The 23,052-nt window shown below is 38.5% G+C and overlaps 1 protein-coding gene across 4 annotated transcripts; it reads right to left on the bottom strand.

Moving 5' to 3' along the window:
• Positions 1–1,602: 1,602 nt before the first annotated feature.
• Positions 1,603–16,717, bottom strand: pax8 (paired box 8). Of its 4 annotated transcripts, XM_074617856.1 has the most exons (12): positions 16,560–16,717; positions 13,735–13,889; positions 10,284–10,425; positions 9,984–10,181; positions 9,704–9,780; positions 9,358–9,483; positions 8,266–8,441; positions 7,927–8,047; positions 7,456–7,695; positions 6,145–6,246; positions 5,037–5,123; positions 1,603–2,518 (listed from the first exon to the last, which is right to left on the bottom strand). In XM_074617856.1, the coding sequence occupies exons 2-12, from the start codon at positions 13,751–13,753 to the stop codon at positions 2,448–2,450; spliced, it is 1,359 nt and encodes a 452-aa protein (XP_074473957.1). In that variant the 5' UTR covers positions 13,754–13,889; positions 16,560–16,717; the 3' UTR covers positions 1,603–2,447. The 4 variants fall into 4 exon arrangements, with proteins under 4 accessions (XP_074473957.1, XP_074473958.1, XP_074473959.1 ...); XM_074617857.1 differs by lacking the exon at positions 13,735–13,889 and having other exon boundaries at positions 10,284–10,449; positions 16,560–16,699; XM_074617858.1 differs by lacking the exon at positions 13,735–13,889 and having other exon boundaries at positions 16,560–16,696.
• Positions 16,718–23,052: the final 6,335 nt, after the last annotated feature.

The raw sequence follows: 23,052 nt of genomic DNA, 5'->3' as shown, positions 1-23,052 counted from the left end.
TAAAGTAAATTAACATTTGTCTTTATGTTAGTCATATATTGGTAAATAATATACAGTATGTGTTATGTTGGTAAATATTTGGAAAAATATAGAAAAATTAAACAACTATACCAAGGAGAAAAAGGTTTACCAAAAGAATAAATTGATCATGTTAAAGATTACATCTACAGCAGGCTAAAACATCTGTATATTTTCACTTATATAAGTATGTTTTATATAATCTGTCTACATTTATTATAACATATATATTAGTTTTATTATTAATACATCACATATCTACAATGTCATAAAAAAATGCATCTGCTGAGGAAGGCTGTGTGCTTAACAGCAACATAATGGTCTTTGTGGCAAGAATGTTTATCCACTATTCTCCATCCTACACTTCCTGCACTATATTATAGTCACATTACATATTACTAATAAACTATTTTATTCTAAAACATATATAGCCTATACAGGTATATGTCTTTGACAGTGTGAATACTGTTTTATATTATTTAGGTGGAGTAAATAAACCGTTTTGGGTTCATTTTATCTCCCTGCACATTCATTCTCATCGTTATTTTCATGTATTTCATTTGATTTTTGACAATAACAATAAATAAGACTCATAATATGTGATAACACACTCCCTGGTATCATTGCAATCGTTATAATATGTACAGTTATTACCGAGTGCGAGCCTAAACACCCAGCCTCACGTGCTGCAGGTTCTCGATGATGGAGCGCGCGCGCGGCCTCTCTCTCTCTCCTCTCCATCATCCTCGCGCCGTCCCACGCGGCGGCGGCGGCACCAGGTGGGCCGCGGCACCGTCGAACCGTGGCGTCGTTAACGCGCCGCAATTATGAGGCCGCAAAGAGGGACGAAATAATTGCAAATAAAACTACATGATGCAGAAAATAAAAAAAGAAATTAAACAGATGCGCGTGTTTTCAGGATCGCTGCTTTCGTCCTTTTAAAACGCTGAGAGCTGCAAAAAAAGATATGCAGCATTTCAGATGACTTTTAGAGTGTAAATACGAGGCTACCATTATTATTATTATTACTACAACTATTATTATTATTACTACCATTATTACTATTATTACCACTCATAATAATAATAATAATAATAATAATAATAATAAAAGCAGATATTTAAAATCAAATGCTCTTAATAATAATAATAATTACAATAATATAGGCAGATATTTAAAATCAAATGCTCTTAAAAAATAAAGATAATAATAATAATAATAATAAAAATAAATAATAATAATAATAAAAGCAGATATCTAAAATCAAATACTCTTATTAATAATAATAATAATAATAATAATAAATAATAATAATAATAAAAGTAGATATCTAAAATCAAATACTCTTATTAATAATAATAATAATAATAATAATAATAATAATAATAATAAACTAGAGCACACTAAACAACCTCAGCTGCCTTGTTGTGAGATAAGTAACATATCAAAATATTAGTACTGTTAGCTCCACACTTAAATATTAATTACAGAACACATAATTTATATTAATAATAATGTTATTATCTTATAGTTTGGAAAAAATCAAAGACACCCTTTAAAAAAAGACAACAGTAAAAACAACAGTAAATTTGTCATGCTTTAATTAAAATAATTCTTTAGAAATTCATTATTTACATTTGCAATAATATTAATAACAGTATAAGAAAAAATAGTCACAGTTCTTACCAAACATCAGAACATCAGCATGACAACAAACTAAATTTATCTGAAGCAAAACAAATGTATTTCAAGCCTTGTTGGTTTTTGTAGCCAAATCACCATCATCCCCCTCCCTCATCATCTTCTCTGAGTCAAATTGCATCACTTCCCCATTCAGTAATTAATCATTTACAATATGTACATATTGCTAGACAAATACATTAATTGTCTTTGAGGGGCATATGTGGGCATTTTGTTGTAATTGTGATTGAATGTGTCACCCTTTTCACTACAGGAAAAATGCTCTGAATTTACAGTGAAAACAAGTCATAGAAATTAATTTGCAAGCAGATCAAGAAAAAGTAATCAATTTGTGATGATAGGACAGAAAGAATTGTAAACAAAAGCAGGCATAGTTCAGTAGAAAGGGGTTGCATATCACTGGAGCAGTGGTGTCACGTTGCAGATGTGCAAGGAAAAGAAAGGTCTTTGGCCCAAACAGCGTTAAAGAGCTCCATACTGAAAGTATGCACCTTAATGTGAGACGTCAGGCTCTGGAAACAGGAGTTTTAGCAATGTGTAAACGTGCATGAGTCACCCTGGGCAACGGTATCAGTAATGACAAATAAATAACACATGAGTAGGTGTGGTAAAAAAAAAAAGTGTAAAGTCTCAAGTTCACATCCAGTTTTGACTTTCATGCCTTGGTCCGTAATCAAGCTGATGATGAGTCCTCCAGTCCTGGTCCGGGTGGAGTCAGTGGGGGGGTACTAGAGGTGGTCGTAGGCGGCTGAAGACGGTGGAGCGGTGCGGGAGGCCGTGCTGTAGTAATAGGGTGAACCTGTGGGGGGAGACACAGATGGAGGCCTTCAGAGCTGGGAGGTGTTGGTGATAGTGGATCAGACTTTCTTTATCCATCTTATCTGAGGTTTTACAGCAGATGGTTGAAAGTCTGAGCTGCTTTTGGACTGTTTGTCCTGCGAGTGGATTGAGTCTTAAACCCTCTCATGACTCTTAAGAAATAATCAAAGAGAAATGCAGGACTTTCCTTTTCTAACCAGGTTGATTGCGCTTCGGAAAACAAGCTTCTATAGGCTCGTGTACACCAGTCTGATGTCTGAGAGCAAAAACAGGGTTATAAACCATCTCTTTTTTTGACTTGCCTTCCATTTTTGTTTGTATGATTTTGAACCCCAGTTTTTAATTGTATCCCCATATCTCTGCTAGTGACATCAAGTTGATCTTACCATCACTATCTCAGACTAAAAGACACATATCTGCTGTGTAGGGATGCAAAACCAAACCATTCAATGACTGTACAAACCGAACCGTAAGCTTGTCTAACCGTTGTACCACTATCAAATACCTACGACATTCCTGTCTACACCTCTGTGTATTATATCCTAGTACTTCTCATTTTTACATACTACATTCCTGTCTACACCTCTGTGTATATTATATTGTATTACTTCTCATTATTACATACTACATTCCTGTCTACACCTCTGTGTATATTATATTGTATTACTTCTCATTATTACATACTACATTCCTGTCTACACCTCTGTGTATACTATATTTTATTACTTCTCATTATTACATACTACATTCCTGTCTACACTTCTGTGTACATATATTACTTTTCACCATGCATATCCACACTACATACTGTTTACATTCAGTTTTTCCATCTGAAATATTGTCTTCAACTAAATTACAAATTTACATTTATACTATTTTATATTTACTTATGTTGATATTTATTTTAGCTGCACTATTTCATGCCTGAGATTATCATTTTGCTTTTACTTGTGTGATTTCCCCTTTTATATCTACATATTTTAAGGGCATTGTTGAAGGAACCTGAGACCAAAGATTTTCATTGCCAATGGCTTTGCTGGAATTGACATATGACAAATAAAGAACCTTGAACCGTTGCAGGCCTGCTAATTATTTGCTGAGTTGCCGGAGACATAGAAGAGGCAATTATCTGAATATACTGTAGGCCTACTTGATCATTAAGTAGTCTGCCTTATTTCTTGCCTTATTATATATGTTTTGGCTTCATATTATATAGAAATACTGTAAAATTCATAACTATCAATCATCTATTTATATATTTTGGAGTTCAAACACAGAAATGATTGTTATCCCTCTTCCGTATGTGCAAACTAAACCGAAACAAAACCCCAAAAACGCAATTCAAACTGAACCATGGGCTTGTTGAACCGTTGCTGCTATGTGTCCCCAACGTCAAGAACATAATAAATGTACATGAAACAGTGTGTGAATGTGATATATGGGATGGGAAAGAATGCCCTCATATTTCTGGAATAATCTGTAAAGGGAACTTAAATTGAGTATCTGATTGTAAATTTGGTAAATGACTCCTTTCTTTGTTTATTTTGGGCTTTTTAGTTTTATTTTCTGTTGGTTGACCTGCAACGTTTTATGCTGCAAAAGAGGTTTCCAAAGTGAAAAATAACAAAAAATTGGAATAATAAGCCTTAAGTAAATCCTAGTTAGTAATGTACCTAATAGTTTTATATGACATGTGACTGACCTGTACAAAAAATAAGTGTATTCAAGTATGCTTGTTATGTACTTATCAGAGATATACTTAACAAAATGATACTTAAATATACTTGGCTTATACTGAAAAGTATAAGTATATTTGGCTAAGTACTATAAGTTATCTTAAATAAAACTTACAAGTATACTTGCAGTAGTATCTATTACTGTTTACTGAGATTATACTTTTAAGTGTACTTTCATAATCTAAAAAGTGTGCTACAAGTATATAACTAGTAAACAGTATGCCTATACGTTCATATTATAGTTGCAGTACAAAATACAACTTGGATGTAAACTAGTTGTGTACTCAAAAGTTTACTACTCTTACATTTAAAGTATACTTAAAAGTATACTTTTATAAACTGAAAAGTAAGCCAATTAGAGTCCCAAGATGTATTGAAGTAGTAGTACTATTAGTAAATTGATATTAGTATACTTATTACATAAAGTATACTTGGGAATATACTTGAACTATACTTAAGTTTATTTTGTAAAATGAACTTGAAGTATAATTCTTTTTTTGTAAGAGGAGGCCATTTGCACACCACTTCCTGGTGAGTCTCTCCTCTTTCCTGCGGCCGTTTATTTAAATTCTAGTTATGATGGAATGTTTGTGAATCACAAAGTCAGTAGAAGTGAGTTTTATGAGTTGAATTCACTGGTATAATATAGTTCGTCTTTTATTGTGGAGGTCAGAATGATTATCTTAAAGTAAATATATTCAGAGGTAGTGTGCAGGGTGGCATGAGGTTGTAAACCAGTACTCCCAGTGTGTCCTCACTCACCCAGTATGCTGGAGTTGGTGAACCTCCAGGCTTCGCTGTAGGTGTAGGGTGAATGGCTGTAGGTCTGACCCGAGTAGTCTGTTCCTGCTGCGAGACAGGAAACAAAACTTCATCAAACAGCAGATAAAACAAAGATCGTTATTAAAAGGCAAAGCTAAGATGTCGCCGTTGGGTTGTGTGTGTGTGTGTGTGTGTGCCAGCGTCTGCTCAGGCTTAGCTCATAATTCACCAACAGTTAGTGCAGCCTGTAAACCATTAATCTGTGGTGCAGGTGGATGGCTGAGGGTGAAATCCCTCGACCCAGTGGTGCATGCAGCTACGCCCTCTCTCCTCAACGCTCGGCCCCTCGCATCGCTCCTCCTCTCCGTCCTACACTTCCTGCTTTAGCCTCTTTCTTTCTTTTTTAATATCTAATTGGTAATTATGTTGGGTGGAATGAATCCCTACACCCCCCATCCACCTCCTCCACCTGCTCCTCCTCCTCCTGTCCTAACCCCCCCCTTTCACTCAGTAATTGTGTATCAACGCTTCCTCACAGCGAGCCCACCAGAAAAATAATAAATCAGACCCTCTCATTTCGCGCTTCGGAGGGCAGACTTCAAATAAAAAAGGCACATCACACACACACACACTACGCTCTGGTCGTATGCAGGCATCCTGACGTACACACACACACACACACACACCACAAAGACCTCCTCCTCTTCGCTCATACCCAGACTTTACACCCCCTCCGCCCACCCTGCGTCTCCCTCCTGGGCCCCCTGGTTCCCATGGTGATGTGTGGTCAGAGGTGTCTGGGTGGGGGGTGTGGGCAGCAGGGTGGAACCCCCAGCCTGTTCCCTGTATACCCCCTGGGCCCACGTGCACCCGCACACACACACACACACACACACACACACACACACACACACACACACACACACAGTTCACCACCCTGGCAAGACTACTCATTGACTGAGCCTGTCTTCCTGTTAATCTACAAGCCTCTCTCTCTCTTTACTCCGTCTCTTCCCGCCCGTCTGACAAATTTGGTGCTTTTTATTTTCCACCTAATTTTCCTGAATTGTGGGTAAAAAAAACAAGCTTTAAAAGAAAAATCCATTACCTGCTACCATGCCCGTGATGGCCGAGGAGGAGTACCCTGACTGGGCAGCGGAGGGGATGTGAGGTGGGTAACCCGGCAGGGTGGAGCTCACCATGTCACGCCCTAAAAACACCAAAACACACACCTTTAACATCAGGTTATGTTACTATTATGGTGCCTTCAAATGAAACTCGTGAGCTTGTGTTTACAACGTGGGAAGTCGTGTACACGATATGCTTGGCGTTCAAGTGGTTAAATCGTGCGTTAAAACAAAATACACCACTAAAATAAAAATGTATTAACATTTTATGCACGTCACAACTTGAGACCTCGGAGCTTTCAGAAACGTTCCACTTACGTGAATACCACAAGAGGCGGCGTTCATATGGACTCTTGTCGTTAACAAGGTAAACACAACCCCATTTGAAGGCACCATATACAGCGACAGGATAATTTGAAACGGTTGATTCAAGTCAAGTCAGGTCAATTTTATTTGTATAGCCCAAAATCACATATCACAAATTTGCCTCAGGGGGCTTTAAAATCTGTTCAGGATACGACACCCTCTGTCCTCTCATCGGATCACGTTGTCATTTAAGTTTCTTTTTTTTAAGGAAAAATGCCAAAAATGAACTGGCTTCAGCTACTTGGATGTGTGGGATACTCCTTGCTACTTGCTACTTGCTCAAAATCACCCGCCCTGCCTTTAAGTTATTTCTTTAAGGAAAAATGCCCAAAATTTGCTGGTTTTCTTTGTCTTGTCTGATAGTAAATTGAGTGATTTGGAGTTCTAAACAAAACAAGACATTTGAAGAGGAAGGGTTTTACAAACCGTTCAGTGTTTTTCACTATTTTCTGACAATCTATAGACCAAACTATTAATTGGAATCACATAAACGGCAGATTAAATCTAGAGTTGGTAATCTTCTTCAAAAACCATTTTGTAATATTTGTTATATATATATTGTATATATCTCATATATTGTATATAAATCAATAAATCAATAAATCAATAAATCAAATGAAAAGAAAATACAGTTGCTGGGGTTGTCACAGGACTGTAAAAACCCATCCAACTGGCGATTTACTTGCCAGATTTAACGACTTTGGAGCTAGTGCTGCTAGCTACTTTCATTGGAAAAGAGTTGGCAACACTGTGCTCGGTTTTTGGGTTGGATAATTCTTAAAATCTAGTGTACTCTTGCTAGTTTCTTAAGATTACCAACCCTATCTTTAATCAATAATGAAAATAAACATACACTAATTGCCCCCTGCGAGAAGTTATACTGCACAAATGAGTGTGAACATGAATGAGATGGATGCCTGCATTACCTGAGATGATAGACTGACTGCTGAACTGCCCGTACACCGGTGCATGATGGGAGAATGAGTTGAAGGCGTTGGGGAAATGGTTGGAGTGGCTGCAGCTGCTGCTGACAGAAATGGGCTTCTGCAGCGCCTGCAGCTCAACGAACGCCATGTTGGACGCCGCCATGTTTGGGGAGGGGCTCGTGCTGGTCACTTCTGGGGACATTTCCTGTTTTAGACAGAGCGGCAGGGGCTGTAGGGGCTCTGAGGTGGTGGTGGAGGTGGTGGTGGTGGTGGATATGGTGACAGCCAGCGTGCAGGCGGGTGAGAAAATGAAAACGAATGGTGAACACGAGACAAACTTAAGAGTGAAATGTCAAAAACAAAACAAAGAGTGAGCGGCTTCAGGACGCTGGTTGTGCAACATGCTGATGGGAAGAGTCAGCGTGTGCTTGGCGCGGGTCAAAGGTCATCGTCTAACATTAAGAGTCTCACCAGTCACCATGGCGTAGCCCTGGTGCGCCGTCAGATTCCGTCCAATGGCGGAGCTGGATGTTGAGAGGCTGGTCTTGGCCTCGTCTAGGCTGCCATTGATGAGGGACAGCGGGTACAAAGTCTGGGGATGATGAACAGGGATTAGCTATTGATGTAAAGTGTGCTTATGCATGAGAAGCAGCAAATATGCATGTGTGCAGGTAAAAAAACAAAGGCAGAATTGCATTTTTCAATAAACGGTTCCAAATGAAACGGAAAGAAAATAAGAAAAGTATAGTTGCATTTAAGGCATTAATTCCTTATAAACTTGTGTTTATTGAACGTGAGACTTCTTTTTACCTGCTCCGTCTTGCTGCTGGAGGCGGAGCCGAATGAGTCCGGGGGATAGTGGTGACGATCGAACCCACAGTCCAGATGTTGCGAGGCTGCGGAGAAGTGATCCACTCTCATCTGTTTCCTCGGGACGCCTCCGCTGCCCTGAGAGTCCACGCTGTGCCGACAACTCTCCTGATCACCTGAGAAGAAGATGGTGTGAAAAAGATGTTTACATGTGCACTAATTTTGTTTCATTCCCACATTTGTGGGATCTAAAATTCCTCAGGCAAATTATATAAAAGTACAAAGAAATCTGTGCTCAAACTATTCATTATTCAAATGTTAAAATGCTAAAATGACTCTCAACCATTAAACCATAAGAGGACAATATAGAAGAAAGGTTGTGAATAAATTGTGTTGTTTTTTTATGCTTGCAATACGAGCACGCCTCAAATTGCCCTTTAAGGGACGGACGAAGTATTTTGAATTTGATTTAACTGAATCTTTATTAAACACTTCATCGCTCTTTGTTTGGTGCCTCTTTCTTTGCCCCGTTCTCCCTTGTGACAGAAAAACTTGTTCTTAATGAATTTCAGGTAAAGAAAGGTCAAATAAGTTATTAAATAAAGCAATCTGAAGAGTAATTTGTGTTTTTCAGCTTTTTGAGACATGATATTTGAGAGTGAATGACTTACATCCACACAGCATTTAGAAAGATGCCAAATAAAAGTATGGCTTTCTTTGAAAAAAATTATGATTGTGAATTAATCATTGGATTCATTTGGTTCCCACTTCTAACAAGCCTTAGCCAATAGTAAAACGACGTTTGTATCACGTTGTATCAGTGGGTCGTCAGTTAGTTTGGAAACATGGCTGAAATTGATGGTAATTGCCTGGCAACGACTTGTTGTGAAGTAAATGCAATGGAACGGGGGAGGAAGAATGTTATCAATGTTATCGATAGCAACTTTAATCTATAAAAGTTGCCGATTGTAAGTGTTTGTATTTGGAAATTACTCCAGTATGTTGCTCCAAAAACTAGCAGAAAACTAACTCTTCCATCTTTCACAATGATGCCAATGGTGTGGTGTCTCCTTCATTTGCTCTAATTCTTACTGTCATCATGGCTCCTCTTGCCCTCGGCGCTGGGTTGGGGGATCCCCAACAAGCCGCTGATGGAGTAGGTGGAGCCAAGAGAGTCAGACTGTGGAGACTCGGGAGGGGTGACCGCTGAACTCGGGACTAACAAGAGAGAATAACAAAGACAGACAGATTTGAGACGGAGAGCGGAAATGATACTGTACATCTCACTATGCTCCTGTTGACACAAGGTCACGAGCTTAATCCTACACAGTAATGAGCGCACTCTATATCTTTAACCTTAATCCTTCACCATCACATGATAATGCTTGGTGAAATGGATGGTGATACAGCCTCCAGTGTGGTAATGGTAAAGACTTACTCAAGGTTTGTCCTGGACTCAAGCATTTTCCATCCAGAGGCAGATTGAACGGCTGTTGGACCTTTGTTCGAATTATTCTGAAACAAAAAGAAGAAACTGAGTGAGCAATAATGTCTCATTTTTGTGTAAATGTTGTTTGGTGGGTGTAAGCATTGCCATAACGATAGCATAGGAGTGTTGAAAGAAGATCTTTAGTTCATAACCTCAATAACGCACTACATGCCGCTGAGCCACAGTGGCATATCTCTAACATGATTTCATTCATAATTCACTTTGTCACCTGTTAATGGAGCTCACGCTGGGCACCGTGTCGCTGTCACACACCCCCTCCGCCAGCAGCCTGTCCCTGATTTCCCAGGCGAACATGGTGGGATTCTGCCTCTTGTACTCTGCGATCTTATCCACCACCTTCGGGGTGGCCACCTTGGGCTTAGAGCCGCCGATCACGCCGGGCTTGATGCTGCCTGTCTCGTAGTAACTGGAGGAGAGATGAGGCAAAGTGTTCCTGATGAGTAAACAGGCTCTCAGAGGTCAAAGAGCACGACCAGGCCGGTTAACAATAACAGGAAGTTGCTCATACCGTCCCAGGATCTTGCTGACGCAGCCGTGGCTGACTCTGAGCTGCCGGGAGATGTCGCAGGGCCGGACCCCCTGGTGGGCCATGTCCACGATGCGTTGCCGGATCACCTCCGGGAGTGGACGTCCATTAACAAACATTCCACCTAGTTGGTTAAGACCCCCATGACCTGGGGGAGGAGGGGGGATGAACACTCATAAATGTCGTGAACCTGAGATCTGAGACATGCCAACGTCATCGCAATACAAGGTCACGCACACACACACACACCTGGACACGCAGACACACTCTTTTGGGGACCCTACTGACACCTGAGACAATATTTTAACCTTGAAACTAAACCAAGGACTGCGATTTAGATCCGTAAAAGCTGTCCCCCCAAGGTCAAAATCATCTCCACATTCATTGACTATGGATAAATCACACAAACACACACATTCGCTGAGTTTTTTTTTATATGAAATGCATGTTCATCAACTAATTTAATGTTGCAAGTAGAGCTAATGTCAACTTTTAAATTAATCACCAACTATTTTGATAATTGATTAATCGGTTTGAGTATTTTTTTAAGAAAAACAAGTCCAAATTCTCTGATTCCAGCTTCTTAAATGTGAATATTTTCTGGTTTCTTTACTCCTTTATGACAGTAAACTGAATATCTTTGAGTTGTGGACAAAACAAGACATTTGAGAACGTCATCTTGGGCTTTGGGAAACACTGATTGACATTTTTTCACCATTTTCTAACATTTTATAGACCAAACAACTAATCGATTAATCGAGATAATAATTGACAGATTAATTGATAATGAAAATAATGGTTAGTTGCAGTCTTAGTTGCAAGTGATAATGAAAAAGTAGCTGTCAAAAAATAAGCATAAAAGAGAAAAAAGCTTAGGAAATCATAGTGTTACTTGTTGTAGCCTCAGGAATTTGATCAAAAACAGTACAAGAGAATATAATTTCATTTTCTCAAACTGAATATTATATGTATGTATTGTCCCTCTTTTACCATGACCTGCAACATTTATCAGTCATTCTTTAACAGGCTGGAGATTAGCTGTGTCTCACACTGTAATAAATAACTGTAGCAGCGGCGGCGTTGTCAGGAGCGTAATGAAGTTTTACATTCTAAAAGTCGAGGACACAAGGAGAAGATGAAGGCAGTGAGTAAACAGGGAGGCTGTGAGTAATGTGTAATAATAGTTCAGGGTTGATTTATTCACACGTATTTATAAAGGAGAGATTTAAGGTGAATTGGCCAATAAAGTTGGATCGAGTTGAAGTTTGAGAAGTCTGCTTTCAACACACTGACACTTTTTTATTTGGGTCTAGAACGATTATATAAAAATATTCACTAAAATGCTTATTAAATTATTATATTATGCCACTATTTAACTTTACCCAGCAGCAAAGCTCAAATTGATCATTATTTATTTACTTCCAGGATAATCACCTCTTTATAAATAATAATAATACCTGCAGGCTTATTCTCACAATTCTCATTTATACTGCCACTAATTTGTAACATGAGGCTCAGTGGGCATCAGTGAAGGTGCCTGTGATCGGGGAAACATGTCATATAGTAAAGAATACAGTCTGTGTGGTGATTCCCCTCATTTGCGGACACTATCATACATTTAAAGTTGTCACACTCCACAAGTTTTTTGTGTATTATTTTCTGTCTTTTTATATGTATTTTTTTGTTTGCATTTTTCGTATGAAATATAAAATTGTCTGTATTACTATTTATGTATTTTATTATTATTACATTATACTTGATATTTCCAGAGGAATATATAAGAAAATTATGGTACATTGCTTATTATTATTTTTATTTATGTACATTTAAAGTAACTATGCTTTTTACAACACAAGTTATCTTTTTTTTTGACTATCCGTATTATTAATTATAATTTACTGCATCTGAAGCTGAAATGTTCTTATTTCTAATGTCATGTTTTTTTTATACTAGTGTGCATTTGTACACATGCTGAAAATATTGTGAGATCAGTGAATAACTGCAAAAAAAATAAAACTGACACTGTCATTATATTTGATTGTGATAAATATCAACGTGCATTGATCTAAATAAACCTCACAGATGTGTCAAAGCTAAACAACAACCTCCACCACCATCACAACTGGTTTTCCCCAGTAACCAGCAGCAGACAAAGGTTCAACCAGCAGCCTCCACTATCCTCTCTATAGACTGCACGGTGGTGACTTTGCAAGAACACCATTGCTTTTAATTTAACCCATTGAAACGTTTCTTCTTCTTTTTTCTTTTTTTCCCTCTCAGCCTTTTCCCAGCTTTCATTTCCACATCAAACAGCGTCCGGACGAGGAGAGGAGGAGGAGGAGGGAGGAAGATGAGGAGGAGGAGGAGGAGGAGGGAGGGAGGAAGAGGAGGAAGGGAGGGAGGGAGCCTCTATTAACGCTGCCAGCGGAGTGTGGAAAAAAATCTCCCCGCCAAGCTTCATCAACCTGCAGGATATTAAAGCCGAGCAGACCCGGGGGGCGGCGAGCACGCGCACGTGGGCGCGCACTGTGCACTGACACGGCGTGCACACCCAAAAAACAAAGATAGATAGATAGATAGATAGATAGAAGCCATGGTTAGCCTCCTGCTGCTCCATAATTGACCCAGCTGAAGTGCCTCTGACCAGGAGAAGACTGGTTCTAAATGTATATCTTGACAGCTTTAAGTGCCAACCAATTAACTTCCTCAACATCCTGCACAACTACCAGAGGAAAATATCAATTCTCTCCTTCAAGGATTACAGTGAGCAGACAAGGAGACACCTCTCTGCATCCTATTGTAGGCCTGAATGTGACTGAGCTGCTGCTGTAGGTTCAAACCCACATAACTTCACCTTAAATTCTAGTGGAGATCCTAAAGAAGTCAGGCTGAATGTTGGATAAATGTGTATAAATCATCATATAGGTTCAATAAAGAGCTGGAACAAGCCGATACCAAATATAGTAACTTCAAGTCCCCTTATTTACCATTTATAAGCAGTAAACATTTAATAAATGGTTTATAACTCACTGAAATGTAGTTGTCAGCAGATTTAAGGACATTTTGGGTGAGTTTAAATGAATGTAAAGTATTGTCAACAATTATTACTTCTCCCATGAAGACATATTTTGACTATATTGTCATGCATTATCTGTTTATACAGGAGTCTCTACTTATATAGTTATAGTTGTTGACAAATACATACATAAAGACTTATATCTGCTTACAACTACATCATTTGTGTGTTATTAAAGGTCTGTATGCTGCTTATGAATACTAAATAGGGGATTTGTTATTTCAAACTTCCAGCTACATAAGGGGAAATAAAAGTGGAAAGTGGATGTTCAGGGGTTATTAATATGATCACAAGTCAGGAAATGCCAAATCTGTTCAGCTAAACTCTGGAGGCCAACTTCTTGTGTTGTGTATTTACCTCTTCCGTTGTTGGACATATCCCTGAGTTTTTGGTCCTCGCTCCACCAGCTGAACGTGACGGTCGGCTCCACGCTGTCCCAGTTAAAGTGTTTTTACTCCCCGTCCTGCCTCGTCTGGCATGAGTGTGCTCCTGAGCGCACTGTCGACCACGCGCTGCAGGAGGACAGTGGTTTATCAAACTGGCTGTTTGTCATGTGGGATGCCTCTGAGCTCAGATACTCAGCTGGTGGTGTGTCTCTCTGAATATTGTCTTCAAATCACCTGCACATGTTTGTCTTTCTGTAGTCTACCTTTAAGTCTATATAGAACAGGCCTGTGTATCTGTATTTGTGTAAAAAATATTATAATTTAATCATCAGTGTTTGCAAAACATGAGAGATCTTCTTCCCCTTCGGCCAAACCAGATGGCTGCTCCTGTTATACATAAAATTTCCCTTCATTAACCGCTTTGTAATCAGGATTGATGCTCTCATTAATCACCCCATAATTATTAGAACCAGAGAGTGTTTTAATATTATTATTTGGGGTTTTTAACAAAAAAATGGAGGAGTTTTTATGATGTAGAGGAGATTTGGCGTAAGTGGAAAACAAGTAAAGTTTGAGGAGAGAGAATCACTCTTCAGGACTGTGTTTAAATGACTGATTATTTAACCTTATTTCAAACTAAATTACTATTAAACAAAATGAATCTGAAATCACTACGATGCATCAAGTGAACATGAATTTAAGGACTTTTCTTAACAAGTGGATGCTTCATCTCTGATTTGTTGAACAGAAATGACATTAAAAACCAATAAGAAAGAAGAAATGCTGATGTGACAAATTATGAGAAGTCAACTCTTAACTAAAAGATGCTAAATGTGCTGTAAACGTGCTCGCTGGCAGCAGTTATTGCCCATATGTGAGACATGTTTACAGACTCCATCTGCTCAGCTGATGCTCACCTCTCCACTCCAACTTCCATCTCCAAAAACAGCAAAACATGATGTGATATATTATATAAAATAAGCACCTTCATTAGAGATTAGAGATAGGACTGCTGTTCATTTACATCAACTACAACTATTGAAATACAAATTAATACAGGCCACGAGTGTGAAAGAATAGAGAGTTCATGTGACCGTGTGGAAGTGTTTTAATGCCATTTAAGCGTGTCAGGTGTTGTCATGTCCTGCTGGGTGGACACTTTAAAATTAACCAAATAATTAGCAGACTGTCACACACTGTTAGATATCTGTCCAATATGATGAGTGACCACATCAGTAAGTTGAGTCAAATTTATATTACTGCCTACTGGGTGTTGCCAGGTTTGATTAGCTTTTTGTCTTTTGATGTTTGTGTGTGGATTAACTTAACTGGTAAATATTTTTTTAATCAATTTATTATTTTCTTATTTTCAATTTTTTTCTTTTCTCTCTCTTTACCATCTTTTTTAATATTTTATTCTCTTTTTATAATTGATGAAGGTATGCACTGGAGAGTGCCCTAATCAAGCCCATCACATTTGTTCTTGTTTATGTAATATTATATATATATATAACTTGCACCTTTTTTACATGCGTGAACAAATAAAATCTAAATCTAAAATCTATTTGAAAGTGCATTTCAAAATGTAGTGTAACTTTTTGTTGAATGTGTTTTCTTTTTAATTCAGCATGAGCGTCTGCAAGTTGTGAGTTGAAGTAAATCTCCAAAAAACTAAATATAATTCCAAATTACATTGGAAAAATACAAAAAAATAAAAGCAGCTGGTTAGAATCATATTTAAATATTACACATTATTTAAAATGTGGGGTATGTCATAAATTTTACTTCTTGATTGTCTGAAATAAAAATAGCAAAATCATATAATTATTAATTGTTATAATAAACAATATAAATCTCAGTAATTAATATATATGGAATCAGTTGGTTTTTGGGACATAAAAAACAAGGAAAGATTGTAATTAACGAATTTACATTTCAATGATTTTTAAGTGTAACTGCGTGGCTCTTGGTGAATACAGTAACCTTTAAAATGTTAATACTAGTATATAACAATTGTTACTTATTATTATTAATTGTTTTTGTTAATAATGAGGATACATTTTCCTTAGCTTGTAATTTTGCATGAACATTTTAACTTCCTGCAGGATTTGTAGACATTTTAGTTCCTTTAAAGTGACGTTTTGCATTTTAACATTTGTCTAGTTCTCTTTTTTTGTGTTTCCTATTTGACAGTTTCTGTGAATGATTAAAAATTGCTTTGTATTAATCAACTGATTAACAGTTTCTCTGAAAGAACATTACAACATTTTTACTGTTTTTGTTGTTGTTGTCTTTTTAGACAAATTTAGTCCAGTTTAATTCGCCTGCAACAGATGACAGAAATTATATAAACTGCAGTTTAACGCCTCTAATTTGGGCCCAAGGTTCATTATAAGGATCATGCATGAAGCTGAACACTAATAAAACACAGACTGCGATTCAATCCTGGAGAATTCACCACAATTTGTTCAGCTCTTTTTGTGCAGCGACGGCTTTTTATATGATTATTATTGCTCTTCAAAAAACTTTCCGCTTAACTGCACCTGGGTCCCACACACCAGGTTTTCCACCATCACTACAATAAACTCTTTATTATGCTGCTTCATTATTCTACCCCCAAAGCAGAGCGACATTACAGCGCGTCTTGTGCGTCTTGCGGAGTGTTTTTTAGGGTAATTGAAGCCTCCTCTGCTCCGTTTTACACCTCGCTGTGTTGTCAGGACTGCGGACCGACATACAGCCAGTCACACATCATCATCACATAACAACCACCACATATAGACAGTGAGAGCTTACCTTTCAACGACGAAGCTGCAAATAAAAACGTCCCCCAGCAGATATTCTGATATTATCCACAATGATGATGATGAGGACTCTCTGGTGGTGTAATACACGGTGAGTGTGTGTGTGTCCCGGCTGTGTTGGAGGAGGCTGGTCTGCTGGTGTGTTGTGTTGTGTTGTGTGTGAGCTGCCAGGTTTTATCCAACCGGGGCTGCGCGCAGGACGGAGGCCTGCAGCTATTGGAGGAAGAGGAGGAGGAGGAGGAGGAGGAGAGGAAGGAGGAGGTGTGCTTTTATGGAAAAGAGAGGAGCACTCCTCCTCTAGCAAAAAAAAAAAAAAAAAAAAAGACAGGATGACTGACCGTGTGTTGTGATGGCATTACACCCACTGAGCGACTGTATACGGAAACACTTGTCAAGGAGACGGCTTGTTTTCCATTCACCTCCAGCGACAGCACCGCTTTAATTAGACTGAGTATACAGGGCCTATATGGTGCAGCCGGTCACCTCCACTATTCAGGGCCTGGTTTCATGCAATCAGTCACTACAGGTACACTACACCTGAGCAGCAGTTTGACCCCAGATATGTTGCAAAACATTTTACTGGTTGGGGGACTATTTGATGCAAGTAGAAGAAAGTGGAAGTAGAAAGGTGTAAAAGCAGATTTTGGTCCAAACCATTTACCTTCAGTCAATTATGTGACATTAATGTGATTCTTGTTCCAAATGTTTCCAAGCTCAGACAGTGAATCAGGCTTTTCATTAAAGGAGGAATTTCCCCTCTAAATCTGTTTATTGCACATGTTATAGAAGAGTAGAAGAAAGTGGAAGTAGAAAAGTGTAAACGCAGATTTTGGTCCAAACCATTCACCTTCACTCAATTCTATAACACATTAGTATGATTCATTTCACCATTTTTTTCCCAAGCTCAGGCAGTGAATCAGGCTTTTCATTAAAGGTTGAATTTCCCCTTTAAATCTCTTTATTTAATGTGTTACAGAAGAGTATAAGTAGAAGAAAGTGGAAGTAAAAAGGTGTAAAAGCAGATTTTGGTCCAAACCATTCACCTTCACTCAATTCTATAAAACATTAATGTGATTCTTGTCACCAATTTTTTCCAAGCTCAGTCAGTGAATCAGGCTTTTCATTAAAGGAGGGATTTCTCTTATATATCTCTTTATTTGATGTGTTATAGAAGAGTAGAAGTAGAAGAAAGGGGAAGTATAGACAGGTATTAAAGCAGATTTTGGTCCAAATCATTGACCTTCAGTCAATTCTATAAGACATTAATGTGATTCTTGTCGCTTTGCAAGCTCAGACAGTGAATCAGGCTTTTCATGAAAGGAGGAATTTCCCTCATAAATCTCTTTATTTCATGTGTTATAGAACAGTAGAAGTAGAAGAAAATGGAAGTAGAAAGGTGTAAATTCAGATTTTGGTCCAAACCATTGACCTTCAGTCAATTCTATAAAACATTATTCTGATTCTTGAAATATTTCCAAGCTCAGGAAGGGAATCAGGCTTTTCCATTAAAGGAGGACTTTCCCTTAAAAATATAATTTCATGTGTTATCCGTGTTTATCCTGTAAGGCTCAAATTAGTTAAAACATCTGAAATCATGACACAAACCAATCTCAAGTCAGGCATCCTTTTTTGTCAATTTTGGGATAAATTATATTCTTATTGAGATTAATTTGAAATTCTTTTTTGAAATCTTGAAATCTTGAAATCCATCTTGAAAATGAAATGAGATCAAAGCATCATAATAGAGGGTGAGCCTCTCTGAATATCTTGGCCACATAAAATGAGTAGAATCAAATAAAAACCAACTCGTTTAGAGCATGCAGAGAAGATCTTTGTGCTGCTAACCTTCTTTGCATGCATGAAAACGAGTTGACTCTTCAGGGAAGTGAGTTGATTTGACTTTCTTGCACCCTGCGCGCGAAACAGTGAAACAGTGAAACAGGGCTCGTATATCCACGCGTGATGTCACACCAGGGTGTCAGGATCCCACCGAGTTAAAACGCTGTTAATGTTGTTTCTCACGAGCCTGTAAAACAAACACAACACCTCTAATGACAGACATCCATGGCACCGCGTCGTCTGCACGTTTATTCAGCCATATGGAGAGTTATTCTAGGGGAATTTGAATAAGAGAAAGTAAATTATTTCTCTTGGAATAACGAGAATTAAATCATAGTTTCATTTATTCAGTTTTACATCAAGAAAAGGGAACCAAACTGCAACTTCAGTCCTTATCTCGTCAGCTTGTGATTGAAGTTGTCTTTCAAAAAGCTCAGTGGCTCTGCAGGACAATGGAGCGACTGTTTTTAACTAAATAACCTCGTCAGGAGACTAAAGGAGACTAAAGGGAATCATAACCTGAGATGGAAACAGAGACAGTCCTCTAGCTGTATAGAGAGAAACGACAAGAGCCCGGAGGGCAGAGAAGAAAGAGAGGTTAAAGAGAGTTTAACAAGGGATTAAAACTCTCAGATTGGTATCTACATCATGATGATACTGTGAATTAAAATAGTGCGTAATTGTATGGCTCCAGTCGCCAAGGGGCAGCAGGACGCACACGCCCAAAATCAGGCCGAGATTTAGAAAAAGACCACTGAAGCATCTCCGTGTTTTCACATCAAGCCGTTTTTCATGCTGTCAGATATCATTTAGGCTTATTTAGGGTATTTATTGAGAAACAACATTCTTCATATGCCACCAATTCGCTGCTGACATCTACAGTGGAAGAGAGGAATAAAGAGTTGGTGATCATAATGTAGTTTGGACTGCAGAAATCCAAGAAGGCACACACAAAGAAATACATTTTCGTTACAATTATTGCTATTATTGTAATAAAAATCTTTCTTTTCCAACGAAACAAATGTGTAAACATATTGCCTACCTTTTCCTGATTTAAAAAAAATCGAAGACAATGGATAGTTTAATAAAACAAACCATGCAATTCTACTGTAAATATAAACTTGCCCATGACGCTATTTATCTTAATAAACAGATAATAATAATAAACTGTATTTTTTGTATGTAGACCTACATGTCTTTATGGCCTACTGCTGAGAGATGTGCTCAATAATGTTGACAAGGTGCCACTTGGGAAAGAAATTAGGAATACTTAAAAAAAAAAGGTACAGCAATACTTTGCAAAAAAAACCTTTTGCATGCACACAGGCAGGCACATTATATTATATTTTTAAGTTTGATGCAGATTGAGCTATAATAATAATCCCCAAAACTCGTTAGACATGAGGTGCAAGTTATTCTGCATCACTTAAAATGTGCAATATCCCACTATATATTAAATTATTTTCATAAAAGACGCTTTGCCAAACCTTTAACACACTTATTGACTCAAATCTGCATCATTTTCCTCTCGAGTATATATGCTGCTGATTTTCTATCAAACTGTTTGGACTCAGTGGAACAAATTGTCATTTTAGGAGAATCTGCGTCCTCGGTGTGTTCCTCCTGGATGTTACAGGAACATGATGAGTATACTTGGTGAGGAAATACACAATGTTTCTTCCTTTTTTCCTTCTTGTCTCCGGGTGTTTCTTGTCTCCGGGTGTTTCTCCGGATTTACTTCCCCGAGCAAAGTTTGTGTGTCCGCAAAAAAAAAAGACGCAGTGTAACCTGCGGCGACAGGTGGCAACAAGAGGTGAAGCTGAAAGGTCACAGCGAACACTTCCGACTGCAGAGATAAGGACACATGCATCACTATTTCTACTGTTTGGGGGATGGTTTCAACTCGACTCTAAAAAAGGGAACTACCTAGATGTTATATGTTATATACATGCACTATCTACCTTTAAACATGCACTATCTGCAACCATGTTGGACTCTAACCACTGGCGCACTTTACACTTTACTTTACACTATACATCCTATATACTACTTTATAGACTGCACATATGTACATATTACATTTATTTATTGTACATACTACATTTATTTTTATTGATGGACTGTACACACTATGTTCACCCATTCAACTCTGTGTCTTTTATATCTCTATTATTGTTTTTATAATATTTGTATACCTTTACCTCTCCTGTGTTTCACTCTGTTTGCTGATGTTGCTGCTTTGACACCTGAATTTCCCTCCGGGGATTAATAAAGGTTCATCTTATCTTATCTTATCTTATCTTATTTTATATCATAAGGCACAAAATTAACTGGAAACGATTACATTTTGATTAAAAGAAATCCAGTGGTTTCTGGTCACATATATTGAATCTGTATTTTGACTTCTGCAAAAGAAGAGTTACAGGCTTTTAGAAATTCTGCACGTCTAATATGTTTTAGGACATGGATATTATGGCAAAATCATATGAAAATAGCATCCAAACAGTAGAATAATAACAGGAAAAGTAAGGATTATGGTGCCATTACAAGCAAGTAAAGGGGATACCAAAGACACAAATTGGAGGAATATTAATATATTAATAAGTGAGACCTGTTGAAGATAATATATGAAGCCCACAGTAACTGATCCACACATAAAAACCCTTCAAGAATTTTTTATAAAAGTAAAATTTTTCCATCTATGTTCACCATATAGCGCATCTCCTCTCTCTCCTCTTTCATCCCTCACTCAAACACTCGCAATGCGCGCTCCCGCTCTGATGCATCCATCGCCTCCTGCTCCTCTGTGCGCGCTCCCTGCATAAAGATGAATGCGTCTCGGGGAAAAACGCAGCACCCACTTAATGACAACTTTTATAAATGTGGCCGAGCGAGCGCACGTCTTCTTCTTTGTGGTCAGCGAGTCGAGATGAGCCAGATAATTAGGTCATAATAGCTGCAGAAACACCTCACTATTGATGATCCCATTAGGGGCGACGATTTTCAAGCTCACCAAGTGCTGAAACAGATATTTCCTGCCTTGTTCTTGGTTCATTTGGACCCTCACACGGAGAATAATTGCATGTGTTTTGCAATATATAAAGGAGCATGCTTTATTTTTGGGTTAAATAAAATATACATTCTGTTAAGGGCTTTTTGAGGACCTTAAGTGAGAGCTGGGACACAACACATCACCCTTAAGAGGGAGTGAAGTATATAATAGTACAGATATGAGGAGTTTTGTTTACATATATGGTGGTCTATGTGTTGCCTATTTGTTACCATATGGGGTTCCGTCATGTTAGGGTGTTACTTTCATGATTTTCAAGCTCACCAAGTGCTGAGACAGATATTTCCTGCCTTGTTCTTGGTTCATTTGGACTAGAATATTTGCATGTTTTTGCAATATATAAAGGAGCATGCTTTATTTGTGGGTTAAATAAAATATACATTCTGTTAAGGGCTTTTTGAGGACCTTAAGTGAGAGCTGGGACACAACACATCACCCTTAAGAGTGAGTGAATAGTACAGATATGAGGAGTTTTGTTTACATATATGGTGGTCTATATGTTGCCTATTTGTTACCATATGGTTCCGTCATGTTAGGGTGTTTCTGTCATGATGCATGTGTTGCCGGTAGCTTTTCAGCTTTTCCCCCCTTCATCCCCTCAGCGCCGCCCTCTTTCTCCGCGACCAGCCTTTACCATCTGTTTTGGCTCCCCTCCATTCGGTCCCCTCATCTTTTTCTCCTCATCTTCCTGTGTTTTGTGCACTAGTGTCCACCCTCCCTCCAGCTTTGTCTGTCTTAGTCCAGCCCCATCCATTGTTCCCTGCGCCTCCCATTTCCGCTTTGGTGTTGCCCTCTGACCCCACACCCCGTCCCTCCTGCTGACGTTCCCCCCACCGAGCAGGACCCCAGATCTTCTTGTTCTTCTCGTGACTGCTCCCCCTTTAAGTTTTTTTTTTGGGGGTGCTAATAACTGTTGCCAGCAAGCTTCACACAAAATCCCAGCGTGATTGCTATTGTGAGGCCTACAATGGCATACAGGCTGTAATGGCCATTAGCAACAGAGGGGCTCGGCCTGTGAGCTGTGTTTAGTTGTGTTTGGCCCACATGCAATGTGTGACTGGTGGTCAGATGTGAACTCTTCAGTCAAGTTTTTAATCTGCTCTATGTTGCTGTTGGTCTGTTACTGATTCTCTCCCTATACGTATAACTTCTCCTAAAATAGTGTAAAAGTGGAAGAATGTACCACCTTAATGATTTATATGAATAAAGTCAATGTGAGTGATCACACACACACACACACACACACACACACACACACACACACACACACACACACACACACACATATGCACCCCCATCGACACACACTAGTGATTGCAGTAGACTTTGATGATCAGAGCGGGTCCATCGGAGTGGACCTTGTCTTCATGCTTGTCAGTCAGAGTCGGTCTCCACGGAGACGAGCATCACATATATGATGTTTTGAGAGGTTGTGGAGATGAAAGTCCTCAGGTTCTCCTCTTTACAAGTGGAGACCATAGAGTTAATCAAACAGAGAGTGAAAGAGCCTCTTTATCCAGACGGCAGTATGTAGCTGTAATGTAGAAAATATTTAATTCTGTTAGCGGGCTGAGTG

Source organism: Sebastes fasciatus, chromosome 19 (genome assembly GCF_043250625.1).
Source record: "Sebastes fasciatus isolate fSebFas1 chromosome 19, fSebFas1.pri, whole genome shotgun sequence".
NCBI classification, from domain to species: Eukaryota; Metazoa; Chordata; class Actinopteri; order Perciformes; family Sebastidae; genus Sebastes; species Sebastes fasciatus.
Note: the sequence above shows the minus strand (reverse complement) of the source record. Positions and strands in the feature narration are given on the sequence as shown.